Source organism: Fukomys damarensis, unplaced genomic scaffold (genome assembly GCF_012274545.1).
Source record: "Fukomys damarensis isolate Sample0158 unplaced genomic scaffold, DMR_v1.0_HiC HiC_scaffold_18, whole genome shotgun sequence".
NCBI lineage: Eukaryota > Metazoa > Chordata > Mammalia > Rodentia > Bathyergidae > Fukomys > Fukomys damarensis.
Window position 1 is genome coordinate 48173278 of NW_022900930.1, and position 15924 is coordinate 48189201.

General features: G+C 44.1%; 1 protein-coding gene across 1 annotated transcript in view; it reads right to left on the reverse strand.

Moving 5' to 3' along the window:
* The window catches only part of Ints9 (integrator complex subunit 9), a 103701-nt gene that overhangs the window by 24902 nt on the left and 62875 nt on the right, over positions 1 to 15924 (reverse strand). Inside the window, exons 8-11 of the mRNA XM_010623042.2 lie at positions 15288 to 15408; positions 14423 to 14557; positions 4611 to 4722; positions 1259 to 1439 (exon numbers count right to left, since the gene is read on the reverse strand). Coding sequence (XP_010621344.1) covers positions 1259 to 1439; positions 4611 to 4722; positions 14423 to 14557; positions 15288 to 15408 — 549 coding nt within the window. The remainder of the gene's footprint in view (positions 1 to 1258; positions 1440 to 4610; positions 4723 to 14422; positions 14558 to 15287; positions 15409 to 15924) is intronic.

The window sequence follows — 15924 nt, forward strand, 5'->3', positions numbered from 1 at the left end:
GAATAATACTGCAGTCATGTAAAAGTTATTTCTCAAAGATTTTATCATGCTTTAATCTAATTAATTTTTTAAAAGCAGGACCAAAGCCTAAATACTCAGCATGATCTTTCTGTAGACAGTGATAAGTCGTCTCTAGAGCAGAATTATGGGTTCAGCTTTTTTTGTTTGTTTCTGAAAGCTTTTACTCTTTTCTGCAGTAAATCTGTATTATGTACCTCAGAAGAAATACCTAAAAGCACAGGCATCCTCTAGTACTCTCGGCTTAGTGGTCCTGAGTTCTGACCAGCAGGCTGTTCCAGCAGAACAACACGTGTGTGATGGGCAGGGCTGGACATGAAGCCATAGGCCCAGGGCCACAGGGCTGGGCCTAGAAGTTTTTTTGTTTTTTATGCAATATTTTCCCTAAAGATCTGGAGGAAGAAACTCAGACTTTGCTGATTAAATCTGCAAGTGATACTTTAGAACACTTCTTATTCAAGACTGCCTTCCTCTCCTGGGGGAAACGCCCTGTACACAGTGGTGAGCATCACCTCAAATGACAGTCTGCGGGTAGAGAGCACATGGATGGAGAGGCCTGTTTGAGGCTCGATACAGAAAAAAATACTGGGATATGTTAGGGCAGGACAATGCGTGGATTCCTTTTTTTAATGAGAAACCTGAATGCTATATCCGTTTGGCCTCCATACAACTAAAAGGGACAAGACAGTCTATACTGTGTATGGAAGGGCCTTTGTGCGTGTGGTGGGGGCAGGAGAGTCAAAGTCAAACATGCATTTAAATACTCTTAAAAGTTCAATGGCTTCCTAGTGGTCATGATTTGCTCACCAGAGAAATCTTATTTAAAAACTTCTGTAGTACAGCACAATTTTGTCAAATGTCTTACTGAAATAAAACATAAATTTAACTTTGCTAGTCAGATTTGGTATATTTTAGACAACATGGGCTTGGGCTTGAAGCTTTATTTTTAACTTTCAGAATGGAACACCACCTTGCTGTGAGAAGGAAAGTAATATTTTGCTGCTGATTTTTAAAGTGTAGGTCAAGTTAAGTCCCTTTTCATCTTTCCCTCATCAAAACTATTAATTCCACACTGTAGCACTGCAGCAGACTCGACTCTCAGCAATACAATCTGCTCATCACACACACACAGAAACAGTAAAATGAAAGTCTCACGGTAAGATGAGAAATAGGTCTATTTTCCTTCTTCCTGCTTGAATGTACTGAGCCACACTGAACTCACAGAGAAATACTGACGTACCACTCGGCAAAAATCTGGGAGAACTCCAGGGAGCTGTTAGCCACTGGGGAGATGAAGTAGAAGGGGATGCTGGAGAGGCCGGCCGAGTCGATGTACTGGTACAGGCACTCCAGGAGGTCGTAGATCACGCCGGAAGGGTAGCAGGGGACCAGCACGTTGCCCCCATTCCGGACTGTCAGAGCTAGAGACAGAAGCCACAGGAGGAAACAGAAGGACAGTGTTTCAAAGGAGATCACACTTCAAAACATGCATTTCTTTTCCTACTTGCATCCTCACAACTCACTCATGTGCGTAGTAAACTGGTTCCCTCGAAGAATTGTAGCCAAAGGGCATCAGGAGCCGAGGCGTTTAACCTAAGCCCCTGGGAACACAGTGTGAGCAAGGGGTTGGGCTTTCAAGGCTCCCATGGCAAGGGAGCTCAGGGCAGAACCTACAAACTCTCTTTTTAGACCGTATTAAAAAGTGTGCTGGATTTGTCTCTGGGCTTTGATGATGGCTGAATGAACTGTAAGGATAGGCTCACATTTCCATTTGGCTGTTAGTTCCAGTTTCTTTCATTAATGTCTATTAAAAAAAACACTCTCATTTCATTTATTTACTTTTTGTGACAATGGGGATTGAACCCAGGGCCTTTGCAGGGAGCTACATCCCAAGGCTTTTATGTTTTATTTTGAGATAGGGTCTCACCATGGGGTGTCAATGCCCAGGCGGGGCTCAAACAGGTGATCCTCTTGCCTCAGCCTCCTAGAGTGCTGGGGTTACAGCAACACATGACTATGCCTGGCTCAATCCTTCACACTTTAGTTGTCGAATGAAGCATTGCAACTTATGGATTGCAATCATATTAAAAGTATGACTGGCTCAAATAAACAAGGTGCATGCTCAAGTTTATTTTTTGTTTAGTTTCCAAAATGCATTGATGCAAAGGGCTTTTAGGTAGAGAACCTGAGCTCTTCCCCACTCCTGCTGCGATGTACTGTTCAATGGATGCTGTAGCTGGAGAACTGCTGAGTGGTGTTATTACAGTATAGCACGATGGGAAAAAAATCAACATCAGCAGCCATGGCTCCAGTGTCTGTCTCTAGTCCTGCCTGTGTCCAAGCTCGAGGACCACAAGGAAGCCACCACAACTTTGCTGGGGCACAGTTTCCTCTTGGGCTGTGATATGAGAGGAATGAATGAGATCAGCGATTTTCAAGCTTCAGCTTATGCAAAAATTACCCAGGGCACATAGTGAACATGAAGCTACTCTTCTGGGTCCTGTTCTCCCCGGCTGTTCTGGCTTAGGTCTGTGGGAGGCTGCAAGCCTGCATTTTAATAAGTGGCCTCACTGATCTTGAGGTGGGTGGTGGTGGCCCCACTTTCAGAGACAGGGAATTAGATGTAGGGTTTTGTCAAATCTTTGAGTCTATGGTTTAGACCATAAACAAACACACAAACCTAGACTCTATTTGAGACCGGTTCCATCATTTTCTCACAGAAAGAATAGACTACATTTGGCTTAATTTTAATGAAGAGCAAAAGCAGATTATGATCATTTCCATGGTTAAGTGAAACTCCAAAGGACAGTGCCTTCAGGTCAACAGAAGAAGATTACTTTTTCTTCCTAGAAAAGATGGTCTGAGCTCATGAATTTCTCTGGTAATGGTTAAGGACTGAGTGTTTATGTCCCCCCTCAAATTTATATATGGTACCCCATACTCCAAAATGATGGTGTTAAGAGGTAGGGACTTTGTAGGGGGGGATTGGATTTAGGTCCTGAGGCAGGGCCCCAAGATGGGATGAGTGCCCCTGTAAAAGGAGAAAGAAGAGACCACAGCTGCCTCTCCTCTGCATGTGAGGACACAGCAGGAAGGTGTCGGTCAGCTGGAAGGGGAAGAGGCTTTCACAGAACAGCCAAGTAGGACCTGGACCTCATACTTCTCAGTCTCTAGAACTTCGAGCAGGAACATCTACTGCTAAAGCCACTGGGTCTATGACATTTTATTACAGCAGCCTGAACCGATGAAGACAGTAACCAAACCACTTTTCTAAGACAAAGGCAGGATTTCTAGAGTTTATGGACAATTATATCCAAAGGAAAAGAAATTTCTTCCAAGTAAAAGGTACCCCACATGGCCCTCAAATTTAATACTGTTATTTGTGCTATTTTTTGCGGGGTGGGGGGAGGTTTCTTCTTCTTCTTTTTTTGATTTTTTGTTTGTTTGTTTGAGACAGGGTCTCACTACGTAGTTGAGACTGACCTGGACTCACTATGTAGCCCAGGCTGGTCTTGAACTCCCAGCGATCCTCCTGCCTCAGCCTCCCGAATGCTGGGATTACAGGCATGCACCACCACGCCCAGCTTCTTTTGGGTTTTTGAAACAGGGTTTCATTATATAGTTGAGACTGTTGAGACTGCCCTGGAACTATGTAGCCCAGGCTGGTCTTGAACTCACAGCGATCCTCCTGCCTCTGTCTCCCGAGTGCTGGGATTATAGGCGTGCGCCACCAGCGTGGCTTCTGTGCTACTATTTGTAAAGCAGAGATTTCTTTACTTCTTTGTCAAATGCTACCCTGTAAGCTATCTTTCCCTACCAAATCCCACCAAAAAGCAAGGGATTAGATAAAAGTCATCTGTGGGAGAATGCTGAGTATTTGTTCTATGATGTGCTAACAATTCTAATTTGTTAAACAGCTACTCTTTACCTTCCTTTCAGATTCAACACGTCTACCACTGGGCTGTAATTCATATGTCTAACTGCTGGGTGGCTTGATTCACTGGCGGTATATGCAGGATTGCCCTATCAGGCAGCTTTCTATTAAAAAAGACCAATAAAAGTGATCAGATTGATTTCTACACCAGCAGTACAAGCCACCACCGGACTAGCCATGCACACACTGTCAATGGTTCAAGCTCAAAGGAACATGTTAAACTGTTCCTGTTGGCAAGAGCAGACTTTGAAGAATGTAGAGAAAGGCTGGAAGCACATGGCAGGAGAATGACTTTAAAAGAGACATCAGAAGCTGGGCATGGCAATATGCACCTATAATGCCAGCACTCTAGGAGGCTGAGGCAGGGGGCTTCCCAGTATGGCAACACATGGTCTCAAGAAGAAAAAGAATTGGGGATGTATCTCAGTGTGAATGCTCTGAAGTCAATCCCCAGTACCAAGAAGAAAGGGAGGGAGGGAGGCAGAGAGAGAAAAGGAAAAGGTGGGGAGGGAGAAAAGGAGGGGTAGGGAAAGGAGAGAGAGTGAGCACCAGAGGGTTTGATTATGAAAGGGAGGGAACAAAGAATACTACAGAAGTAAGGAAATGAAAAATAAATGCAAGCTGTATCACCAGTTCTGGACATAAGAGGGCTGCATACCCAGGTTGCTGCAGAACTCTCCCACCATGCCATCAGGGTTTGCAGTGGGGATCTGGGTAAGCCCTGTCAGAATGAGAACATCGCTGTTCTTGAGAGAAGCTTGGTCCATGGGCTGAAAAACAAGAGAACTGCACTTAGCAATCTAAAAAGGAATGCAATTTACAAACAGGAAAAGAAAAGTGTGCACAGACACTGCTCTTTTATGTCTAACCCATCCTCTGGTCTTCTGCGAACGGGGCCCCAAGTGCCCCTCCCCCTGCTGCACAGCCAGTGAGTGGTGGGAGAGGAGCAGAGCTTCATCTGTATTTATAGCCACTCCCACCTGCAGGCATTATCGCCTGAGCTCTGCCCGTCAGATCCAACAGGAGCCTGCAGCTACAATGAGCTGTGCGTGCTTCAGATCTGGCCGTGCATTCCTGATGAGATCCAGTGCTGATGATCTGAGGTGGAGCTGAGGCAGTGATGCTAATGCTAGGGAGTGGCTGTGAGTACAGACGAATACTGGCAGAGAGCAGACTCTTGTCAGAACTGTATCCAGGAGTGGCAAGTAACAACGAAGCCGCAGCTGGTAGCAGGCTATCTAGTGGCAAGCGAGTAGATGTTCTCCAACTGTATAGCTGCACCTGGTGGCAGGCCATAGGTCAGAATTTAACACATTTTAGTCTGCACACGGCCTGTCCACTGTTTTATTTACTACTTCCATCTGAACCTCTTTTTCACATGGTACCCTTGGGTCATCACAATTTTGATAAGCCCACAACTGCTAGCCAACATAAGTAAAAATCAAACATCACTGGAGAACTTCTTTGCATATGTGCTGCTGAAGTGAATATGGGAGACCTTCCTTGAAAAGGTGGGAAACCCAATGTGAAAAAGAAGAGGACTCCAAAGCTACCAACAAAAATAAACTGCATTTAAAAGAAGACATCAAGAGTATTTTGGGGATGGTGGGTATCTAACGAACTTCAAAATTACTTTGTCATATAGAGACCAAGTACCTAAAAGAGAAGCCTTCGGAATTTTTCCAAAAGAAAAACAAAATGTGAACATGAAGAACTGGTACTTCAGTTTTGGTACTGGGGATTGAACTCAGGACCTTGTGCTTGCAAGGCAGGTACTGGCACCATTGAGCTAAATCCCCGGCTCCAGAAGCAATTACTGAAGGCCACCCTTCCTCAAATGCATCTGACAGCATCACTCTCAGGGACTCACTGCACTGCTAAAGCCAATAAGCCCTTTTTCTATCAGGAAATAGTTGATCCTGTCGGCCAAGGACATCTGTTGTGAGATTCTAGGTGGTGCCATAGTTTAAAAGGCGGCATGTGCTGCTCTTTCAGCTTTAGCACCACAACTGGAAGAACTGATGAAACAACTCTCAAACAGTTATTTGAGAGGATTAATGAGTCACTGTGGTACACAAGCCGGGCTGACAAGTCTACCAACAAGGCAACTGTGCTTGCTTTTGTGTGATACACTTCTCGGGAGTATGTGGATGAGGATATGCTATGTGCATTTTGTTGCCAACCAATACCATGGCTGCAGAACTAATCAAGTCCTTGAAAGATTAATGAATCGGTCAACTTGTGTTGGTTGTGTCGGTGAATGCATGGACAGAGCAGCTGCCACAACTGGGGACAAAGAGGCCACTTCTGAATATTCATCTGCACATTGTTTTACCTATGGAGAAGTGCTGCTTGGCAGAAATATGTCACTTGAACTAACATTTTGCATGATGCGATTAAACTCATTGACCCCATGAACGTGCATGCCTTTAACCGATCTGGTCACGCGGCTCTGTGAGGAGATGGTTGTGGAGCTCTCATATTGTCCTTCATCCACGGAAATGAGATGGCTTTCTAAAGGGAGCTCACTGGCCAGAGTTTCTGAATTATGAGAACTGCTCCAGAGATTTCTTTCAGAAAAACTGACAGCGCATTTCAGCGATACAGAATGGGTCACAAAACTTGCTTGCTTGTATGACATATTCAACCTGCCCAATGAACTCAATCTATCACTTTAGGGGAGAATGACAACTGTGTTCAAGTCAGCAGATAAAGTGGGAGGAAGAAGTAAATACAGGGGTTTCTCACATTTCAGCACTAGCAAAGATTCTGAGAGACTGAGCCCTCTTCCTCCCAGCTGGCGCACGGTCACCTATCTCAGCTTTTAAAAAGAGCCTGAGTATTACTTCCAACTACCATAGCCCCCTGAACCAGGAAGGGATGCATCTGCAACCCACTTATGATAAGGCGGTGAATCAACTCTGCCCGTGCTAGAAGAGGATCAACTGCTTGAGACTGCAAATGACACTGGCCTTAAAAATGTTTGAGCCAATGTCAAATCTCCACAGATTCTGGATTAAAGTCAAGGTGGCTACCCTGTGATTGCCACAAAAGCACTGAAAAGCCTGCTTCCATTTCTGACATTTTATTTTTGTGAAGCAGGGTTTTCTGCAGTGACAGCAACCAAAATGAGATCATGGAGTAGACCGGACATACACAATGCACTGTGGTGTCACGTTTATCTTAAAATGGCAAAAACTTTTACAAAGCTCTTGCTAGAAGAAAGAAGCCCATAAGGTTGAGAGGAGACCTCACAGGACCCAGGAGCCCTCTGAAGTGGTGTAGACGATTCTGTATGTGTCTACATGCATTTTTCCATAGATTTTATGAGTTGCCAGACAGGACCCAAGACCCCCAAAAAGGTTAAGAATGACTACAACATATGACAGGGAGAAAACTCTGGCCCTGACTACCTCTCACTTTAGCTTTCAGCATCTTCCTTTGAAAACTCAATGCCCACAGGCAAGCGGAGGCAGCACCCACTGAGCAGAGCAGTTACAGAAGCCCTCGTGATTGGCTGGACCAGACGCTCCTATTTGTAGCCTGTGGCTCAGAGTCAGTCTCCCGACTCCCAGGGCCAAGTACAGCAGCAGGTTTAAAAGGCTCTTAGCAACACTCTCCAAAGCCCGCTGGACTGGCAAAGGGCAAAGGCGTATGTCAGCAGTGTTGATGGACATTCACACATGCTTCAGATGAGGATATTTTGTACACACACACACACACGTATAAAAAGAAAAAAATCCATCCTGTTCATGATGCAAGGTGTAGAAACACCTTACAAAATTGACAGTCATAAACGAGCTTGTATAATAAAGTCACAAAATACCCTCGGCCCCCGACTACCCACTGTGCGGGTCCCTTTGTAATTTTTATTGCATACTTTACACAGGTCTGAGAAAAAGAAGACCCAGTCCAAAGGCTCTAGAAGATTGTTATGGTTTATATCTAGATGTCCCCAAAGCCTCATGTGCCCACAGGTGGGGCTTTGAGGAGGTGACTGGATCATGGCGGTGTGATACTCACAGTGGGCTGGTTTATAGCTAAGTGTGATGCTGGGAGTTAGTGCCTGGTGGGAGGAGGTTGGTCACTGGGGGCGTGGCCTGGCAGAGTCTGTCTCCCTCCTCCTCCCTTGATCACTCTTCGCATCCCGCTACCATGCTATGAGCTGTCTCTCTTCTGCCAGGCCCCTCTCACATGACTCCGTGCCTTGGAGCCAGCCGGCTATGGACTGAAACCCTTACAAATGTGCGACAAAATAAACTTTTCCTCTTTTAACTTCTGGGTGTCAAGTATTGTGTCCTATCGTTGGAAAAAATAATGAAGATGAAGACTATGACCTTGTTGAAGAGAAAATATTTATGTGTAATAATAAAGATTTTCCAAAAAGCTATAGAAAACATAAAGCAAAGGTTAAGAGTTTTTACCAAGCACATAAATGTCAAAAGGAATAGTAGAGACTCCACTGGCCCCCCCGATGAGGTCATTCACAGAAGGCTTTTTGGCGGATGAAGTTTTGGTTTTAGTTTCTTCTTTGGCCAATAAGTGTTTGCTCACTGCTCTTGGAACATCTCTGTGACATCCTCTTCTTCCCTCCCAACATGTCCCAGTGCCATATGCTCCCAGGCTCCACTAACTTCTGTCTCAGCATTAATCACACCAGAGGGTTAAAGGCCTAGTTCCTTGTCCTCATCTCCACAGGACTGGGAAGGTTCTGCAGGGCAAGGACTCTGTATCCCTGCTGCCTGGCAAAATACCTGGCATACAACAAAAACTACACACACGTGCTCAATAAGTAATACGATAAATATTAAATAAACATGGGCAGAATAAGTGAAGTCACAGCAGTAAGTGTGCAAGTGTGCCACACTGGCATTGAGGGACAGTAGAAGCCAGGAAGGTGAGAATAAGCAAATGCAGGAGGGGTCTGGGAGGGGCAGAGAGCACAGGGAGGCAGGGTGCGTGGGGCAGAAGAGTTCATTTGGCTTGTGGGGAGAGTCTACTGCAGGGCTGAGAAGAGAAACTAATAAAAAGAGGAAGCATGACTGACAAAGGGCTTAATAGTCAGAATCATGCAGACTGATAACCGGGCATAAGAAGTCCACAGTCTGATGCAGGGAATAGCATTTTAGTAAAAATAATTACAGAAAATTATAAAGGCTGATGGTGACAGCAAATAAGGAAGAATGTTTAATTTTTGGCAGTACTGGGAACCAAATAAATCTAGTTGAGCTATATCCCCTGCCATATATATAGATAGATATCTATCTATCTGTCTCTATATATATCTATATATACATATATATCAACTTTTGAGGTAGGGTCTAGCTAAATTGCTCAGGCTGGATTTGAACTTGTAATACTTCTGCCCCAGCCTCCCAGAGGGCTGGTATTACAGGCATGCACCACTATGCCTGGTGAAAGAGTATTTTTAAGGCCACTACAGCAGCTCAAACACAGAGGGAAAACACTGTAATTTCATGGCAGTTAAGGAGACAGAAGAGGCAGATCTACACACTACTACTTCAGAGGACCTCAAAACCTGAAGTTAGTGCTGTAGTCGAAGGGAAACGTGGAAGATGCATAACTGAAAAGATCTCACAGGAGGCTACGTCACATATCGCACTGGCAAGGCACAAGATTCTGGGGGCAGCTAAATGGACTTATTTTGAGAGTGAGGCTGAAGCCATGGAGTAGGCGGTGCATGGAGACCGGCTGGGCATGTCCATCCAAATGCACATGTTTCCTCACAGTGAGAACAGTGGCAGGCCTAGGGCTGAGGCTGAAGGGTTGTCCCAAGCTAAGTGGGAAGAGGGACAGAGAGGAAAGAGCTTTCTTCTCTGCAAATGTAGATGATGGAAAAGATAACTTTATGCTACTTTCACCCAATAATACAGCAAAAGATCAAATAGAGTAATAAGAGGAAAACACTAACAACCACAACAATGCTCAGAAGCCTAGACCATAAAGAATCTCCACAAGAAATTGGTCTCATGCAGTTGTGAGATACTGTGAAAAAGAGAAAAGTGAAAGTCTGGCCAGAAGCCAGTCACTCAGAGCCAGAGATGGCGATTTCACTCAGAGTGGGAAACCGGATCTAGGAGGTCAAACAGGAAACAGGCAGGGCGTCCGGGACAAGCTGAACAAGGCACAAGGGGGAAACTGCACCACGATTAGGAGACAGAAAACAGCTGTCTGGCAATGAGGCAGTTATCTTAAGGCCTTTTCCCAAAATAGAAACACAGGCTTTATGTAAAAGCAGAGAAGTATTAACAGAAAATGTTAAAGACCTGTAATTCTTCCATAAGAGAAAGGAAGAAATACATTTGGGATCATGAAGCATAACATCACACTCTGCCTTCAAGATAGATTAATTTATTATTATTATTATTATTATTTTGCATTCTGAGACGGAGTCTCAGTCTAATTCAAGCTGGCACTGAACTCACTATATAGCCCAGACTGAAGTCGGAGCAATCCTCCTGCCTGTCTCCGGGGTGCTGGGATTACAGGTAAGCATCCTGGTGCCCAGCTTCAAGATCATTTGAAATCCCACTCCTCCAAGGGTTCTCCAATTCCCTCGCCAGGAGGGATATACGCTCCTCAATCTGGTGGTTTTCTAGCCCTACAGGATTCTTTACTCGCACCGTGGAGAAACGTTTGGCATGCGTCCATCTTCCCCTGTTGTAACTTCTGTAAATCTACCTACCCTGCCCTGTTTCAAGCTTTACAGCTTAGCACACTCCACTGCCCAGAGGAGGAATTTAAGAAACAGCATTGACTAAATGAAATGAATAAGTAGACAAATACCTGCATGCACGTAACTTCTGAGATAAGGAAATACTCCGCAGAGGGACAGTGTACAGGCAGATGAGACAAACAAGACCTCAAGTGTGGAAAGACAGCAGAGCCCAGCCAGCTGCCCAGCCCCGGCCACGGCACCCAGGGGACTGAGCCTCTCTCTCTAGTACTGCACGGATGCTGTGCAGCGCAGCTTCTCTGCTGTCCTTGCCCCAATACACAGGGTTAATTTTCACCGTGGAGCTCCAGGGTCAGAGCAAAGTGCTGCACGAACAACAAAACACACGGAGAAATTCAGGGGGAAGAAAAGTTTGTAAACTATGAAACAACAAAATCAGCCTATCTAAAGATCACCTTATTCTAAAAATCCAATTCAAAGGATCCAAATTTAAGATATTTTCTTTAGATTTAAGGGAAGGATCCACATTTCTTACTGCTATGGTCTTCAAGACCTCAGGAGCATCCCTGAATTCCAATATTCAAAGGAAATGGAGCCAGCATACAGAAGAGATGCCTGCACGCCCGCTTTACCGCGGAACTAGTCACAAAAGCCAGGCGCAGAATCAGCCCAGTGCCCAGCAATGGATGAATGGATGAAGAAAACAGGGGGTTTATATACACAACAGGATTCTTTCCAGCCCTACAGAAAACGGAATTTCGTCATTTGCAGCAGAATGTATAGAACTGGAAGAAATCATGGTAAGTGAGATAAGCCACATGACAGAAAAACAAGTGTCACACTTTCTCTTTCATACATGCAACCCCCAAATTAAAAGTCCTCCTGCAGGTAGAATAATGACAACTAGGGACTGGGAAGAGTAGCTGGATATGATCAATGCACATTGTAAGCATATAGGGAGATATCATGCTGAATCTTGTTTATGTGTTAATTACATGTAAATAAATACAATGAAAATTTCTTTCTAACCAAATCTAACCAAATTGGATGACTATATGGACTGGAAATAAAAAAACTGTAAAGTACCCTTTGATCATTTAAATAATGAACATCATGATCTACTTAGAGCAGTTTTTTTTTTGGCACCGGGGATCAAACTCGGGTCCTTGCGCTTGCAAGGCAGGCCACCGACCCGCTGAGCTAAATCCCCGGCCATGATCTACTTAGAAATGAATGACAAAGTACTACGTATCAAATATTTAACAGAGTTAAAGGACGGTAAGAAAGAATCCAGGCTTACTCAAAGATCACAACAGATCATGCTATTCCTAGTAAGGGTCCTATTCAAGGGGCCAAGGGTTAGCAACTTTTTCTGTAAGGTGTAACTTTAAAGTAGAGCTCTACCATTACAGTATGTATGGAACTCTACAAACAAGTGGGTGTGGCTGTAGTCCAACAGAAGATTACTTATAAAAACAGGTGGAGGGTTCAGCAGAGTCCCCAGGCCACAGAATGCTGGCCTCTATAGTAGACTACCAAATTTTCCAAGCCAAAACTTTTCTTACCCCCTCTCATTCAATATAGAATCCAACAATATGGGTAAAGAAAAATCTAGTTTTCTCTTTTTTACATTACATAGATTGCCAGCCAGAATTAAAATTAATTATGTAGGTATATTGCTCATTACTTTCAAGACCTTACTTTTCCTTTGAATTTATGGACTTTGTAAGACAAATTTACTGGAAATTGCATCAATAGTTCTGTAAAGGCTTTGATAGGAGAGGACAAATTGGAAGAGTTGGCAGCCAAGTCATCTTTCTGTCTTTTATAGAAGATTATGTCGAGAATGATAGCCAATAAAAAATCTGATTCAGTGAGACAGATTATGATGACATTGACAGGCTTCTGATTTCAATAAGCAAAAAGGGCCCAGGATTTTGCTAGCTACAGGAAAAAAGAGCAATGTGTCCCCTCTAGATCTTGTGATAAAACTTGGTTATAAACGAAGGTATGAAGAAACAAATACACAAAGGAGCTCAGAGGCCCTCTATTGTCCTACACCAGAACACAGCATTCTTTTCCCCCTATTAAAGTAGAATATATTAGTTAGCTTGATCTAGCCCTTCTACAACATAAACCTAAACCAAAATACCATGTTGTATACCATAAATATATACCTTTTTGTCAGTTAAAGTTTCTTTCTTTCTGAACCAAGGACACCCCCTCAAAAACAGTGAATGTTTCCAAAACTTCAGAGAGATGGTACAGGCTGCCTGTAAGAAGCACGACAAGCACCAACTATAAAGAGATACGACAGGTCCAGGGAGAAGGGTCTTCTGTGAGCCCAGGGAAAGCAGATTTAAGACAAGAAGGAGGGTGGCTACGTTCGGCAGACTAACTCTCTTCTGGACAAAGGCTGAAACTGCACAGAAGATGGAGCTCAAGTTGGGTACACTGTGAGCCCACCTGCAGGTCTAAGAGAGCGCTTCCTGTTGAGGGGTGCAAACATTCTGAACTGGAAAAGATCAGAAAAGAAAGGGCCATGGGATCCAGTTCTAAGCTTCATCTTGTGCTTTACTACGGAGACAATAATATCTTGCGGTTATGGTCACAAATTAACAAATTTTACAAATAAAATGGGATATGAGGTCCCAGAAGTTACCTATATATCTACCCATCAATTAGCTATCTAATCTCTCCCACTGCCTTACAGACATGGAAAGAATGAAGGTTTATAAAATAAACAATCCCAATACTTTACAAATATCCCTGAAGAACTAAATACTATATTCACAATAACATTCACGCACTCAGCTTCTTGCCAAGTATAGCTCTAAGGAATGACTACCACTGGTTTCCTTCTACATATTAAAACACAAGTTGGGGGCCGGGGATTTAGCTCAGTGGTTCTGCCGCCTGCCTTGCAAGTGCAAGGACCCGAGTTCAATCTCTGGTACCAAAACAAACAAACAAACCAACCAACCACAACCTGAATTCCTCCTGGTGGCCCAGCGTCAGACCTGACCTGGCCTCTCCTTCTCTCTTGGGCTACTCTTCACCACTCACAGGGTCCCGTGATCACAGTGGCCGCCATCCCGCCCTGTCTCACATACGCCCAGCTTGTGCAGCGCTGGGGCTCCTCTCCTGCCCTCTCCGGTACTGCTGTGCCCTCAGCCTCACATGGCTCACTCCTCAGGGCTCGGTTCAGATGACGGCTCCGGAGGCTCCCCCAACCATGTGCTCTCTACTGGGCTGTCACTCTAGAAACGCCCCTGCTCTACTGTTCTCAGAGCTCGTACCACATCAGAAATGATCCCGCTCATTCATTCATTCACTCACGTCCTGGTCACCATTGTCTCCCCGTATGTCAACTGAACACAAGAAGACTTTACCCGGTCCCTGGTCCCACTTAGTCCCTCTCACTTAAATAAATGCCTGGCACTTGGTAAGAGGTCAATAGTTCATGTGTGCTGAGTAAATGAACAACCTTCTGTGCCCCACATCAGGCTATAGTCCTGAGTGGGATTGGAGGAACTCAGAATCTTAGAGGTGACCATCTTTACGCATCCTTTGATGCAGAATTCTTTCAGAGAACAGTGCAATCCTGAGACATGAATAGGTTAATTTTCCTACAGTAGGTGAAGAAACTAAAATTAGGAGGATTTAAAAATGGCCAATAGTACACTAACAGTAGATTTAAAAATGGCCAATCCATTCTGACACTGGATTAAATAACCATAAAGCTGAGTCGTTAAAAGGGAATTTATCATTACCTGAGGGTGGGTAGTAAGCAAGGAAGATCCAGAGACATAAGAAACTTTCTCATAATGGGACTGGATAATCCAGTTGGAGCTTCCAAGGGCATAGCCAGAGCTGAGAGGAGTCACCTGGACCACACCAAAAAGCTCCTAAAAAGAGACACACAGAGAACACGTGAGCTTTCACAATGCAATCAGAGCAGGGAAGTCTGCAGGAAAAGCAAAGGAAATAACCTTAGTTCAGAAACAATTACTTTAAAGTAAACCAGGAAATCTAGACCGAAACAGACTATGGAGACCATGTGACGGACACAGAAAACAATCCTGCAGGCTTCACTATCTTCTCAAGGCTTCAGCTCATCTGCTGTCACCACGCACTCAATACTCAACTCACCAAAAGGCAGAGTGACATTGCCAAACAGAACAAAGACTCAGAAACTGTGGTTTTCCTTTTTTATTTTAAGTTAGGAATTCTATACTCAATAGCTGTGGGCATAGGTTAAGAAAAGAAACAGGAAGCCTGACCACTTAGGTCAGAGCTCAATGGTCATTCTTGACAAAAGCCTCTGTTTCCTATTCCTCTCGTCCCAGCACAGTACAGTGTCGCCTGCTGTGCCGACGTGACAGGATGAGACAGATGCCTTCTCCTGCATCCTTACCCACTGGCCACCAGAATGCCTACTGATGACAGGGACTGTGAGGGCTAGGAATGGGCACCAACGGCAACCTGGGAGGATTGGAGGAAAATGACACGCTTCTTTCCTTGCATAAGATTCTCAGGCAGAATGGCTTAAAGGAGGGAACTACAGCATCCTCCAAAGTACAACAGTATGAACCAAAAGCACTCATGAATCCCGTACAAAGGTGTATTAACACTCACGATTTTCTGAGAATATCCCACCAGCTGGATTTTACTAAGGGCAGAGTTCACCTCCTGCATGGAATAGCATCTCCTCCAGGTTGACACTTCCACTGCATCCTTAAGAGGAGAAGGCAGCAGCCTGCAAATGGACCACAGTGTCAGTTCCTCGGCGGACACTTCTTCACGGAGGACAGCTCTCCTTCCTGGTGATGTGTCCACTTTATCTCAGCTGGCCAAGATTTTGGCATGTGATTATTCACAGAATTTTTAATAATTATTTTTAATTCTGTAGAGCTGAACTATGATCTTCTCATTTGATTCTAGTTATTTTAGTTTCTTTTTTCCTTGGTTAAGCTCACTCAAGGTTTGTTCACTTCAGTTTTTTAAACTACCTTTGATTTCATTGATTTTTCTTTTTTCTTTTTTCTTTTTATTTTTCCTTCCTTTTTTTTTAAATTTTTTTTTCTTTTTATTGAGGTTATTGGTACAATCTAGGTATACAATACAATTACATTCATCATTGGGATTCTGTACCTTTACATAATAGGTCTTGATTCTCATTTTTCCCCTTGTCCCTGCCCTCCCTTCACCCCCTCCTCCCCTCCCCATTTACAAACACTTTATTTCCATTTTTTCAGTTTCTCATATTTTTTTC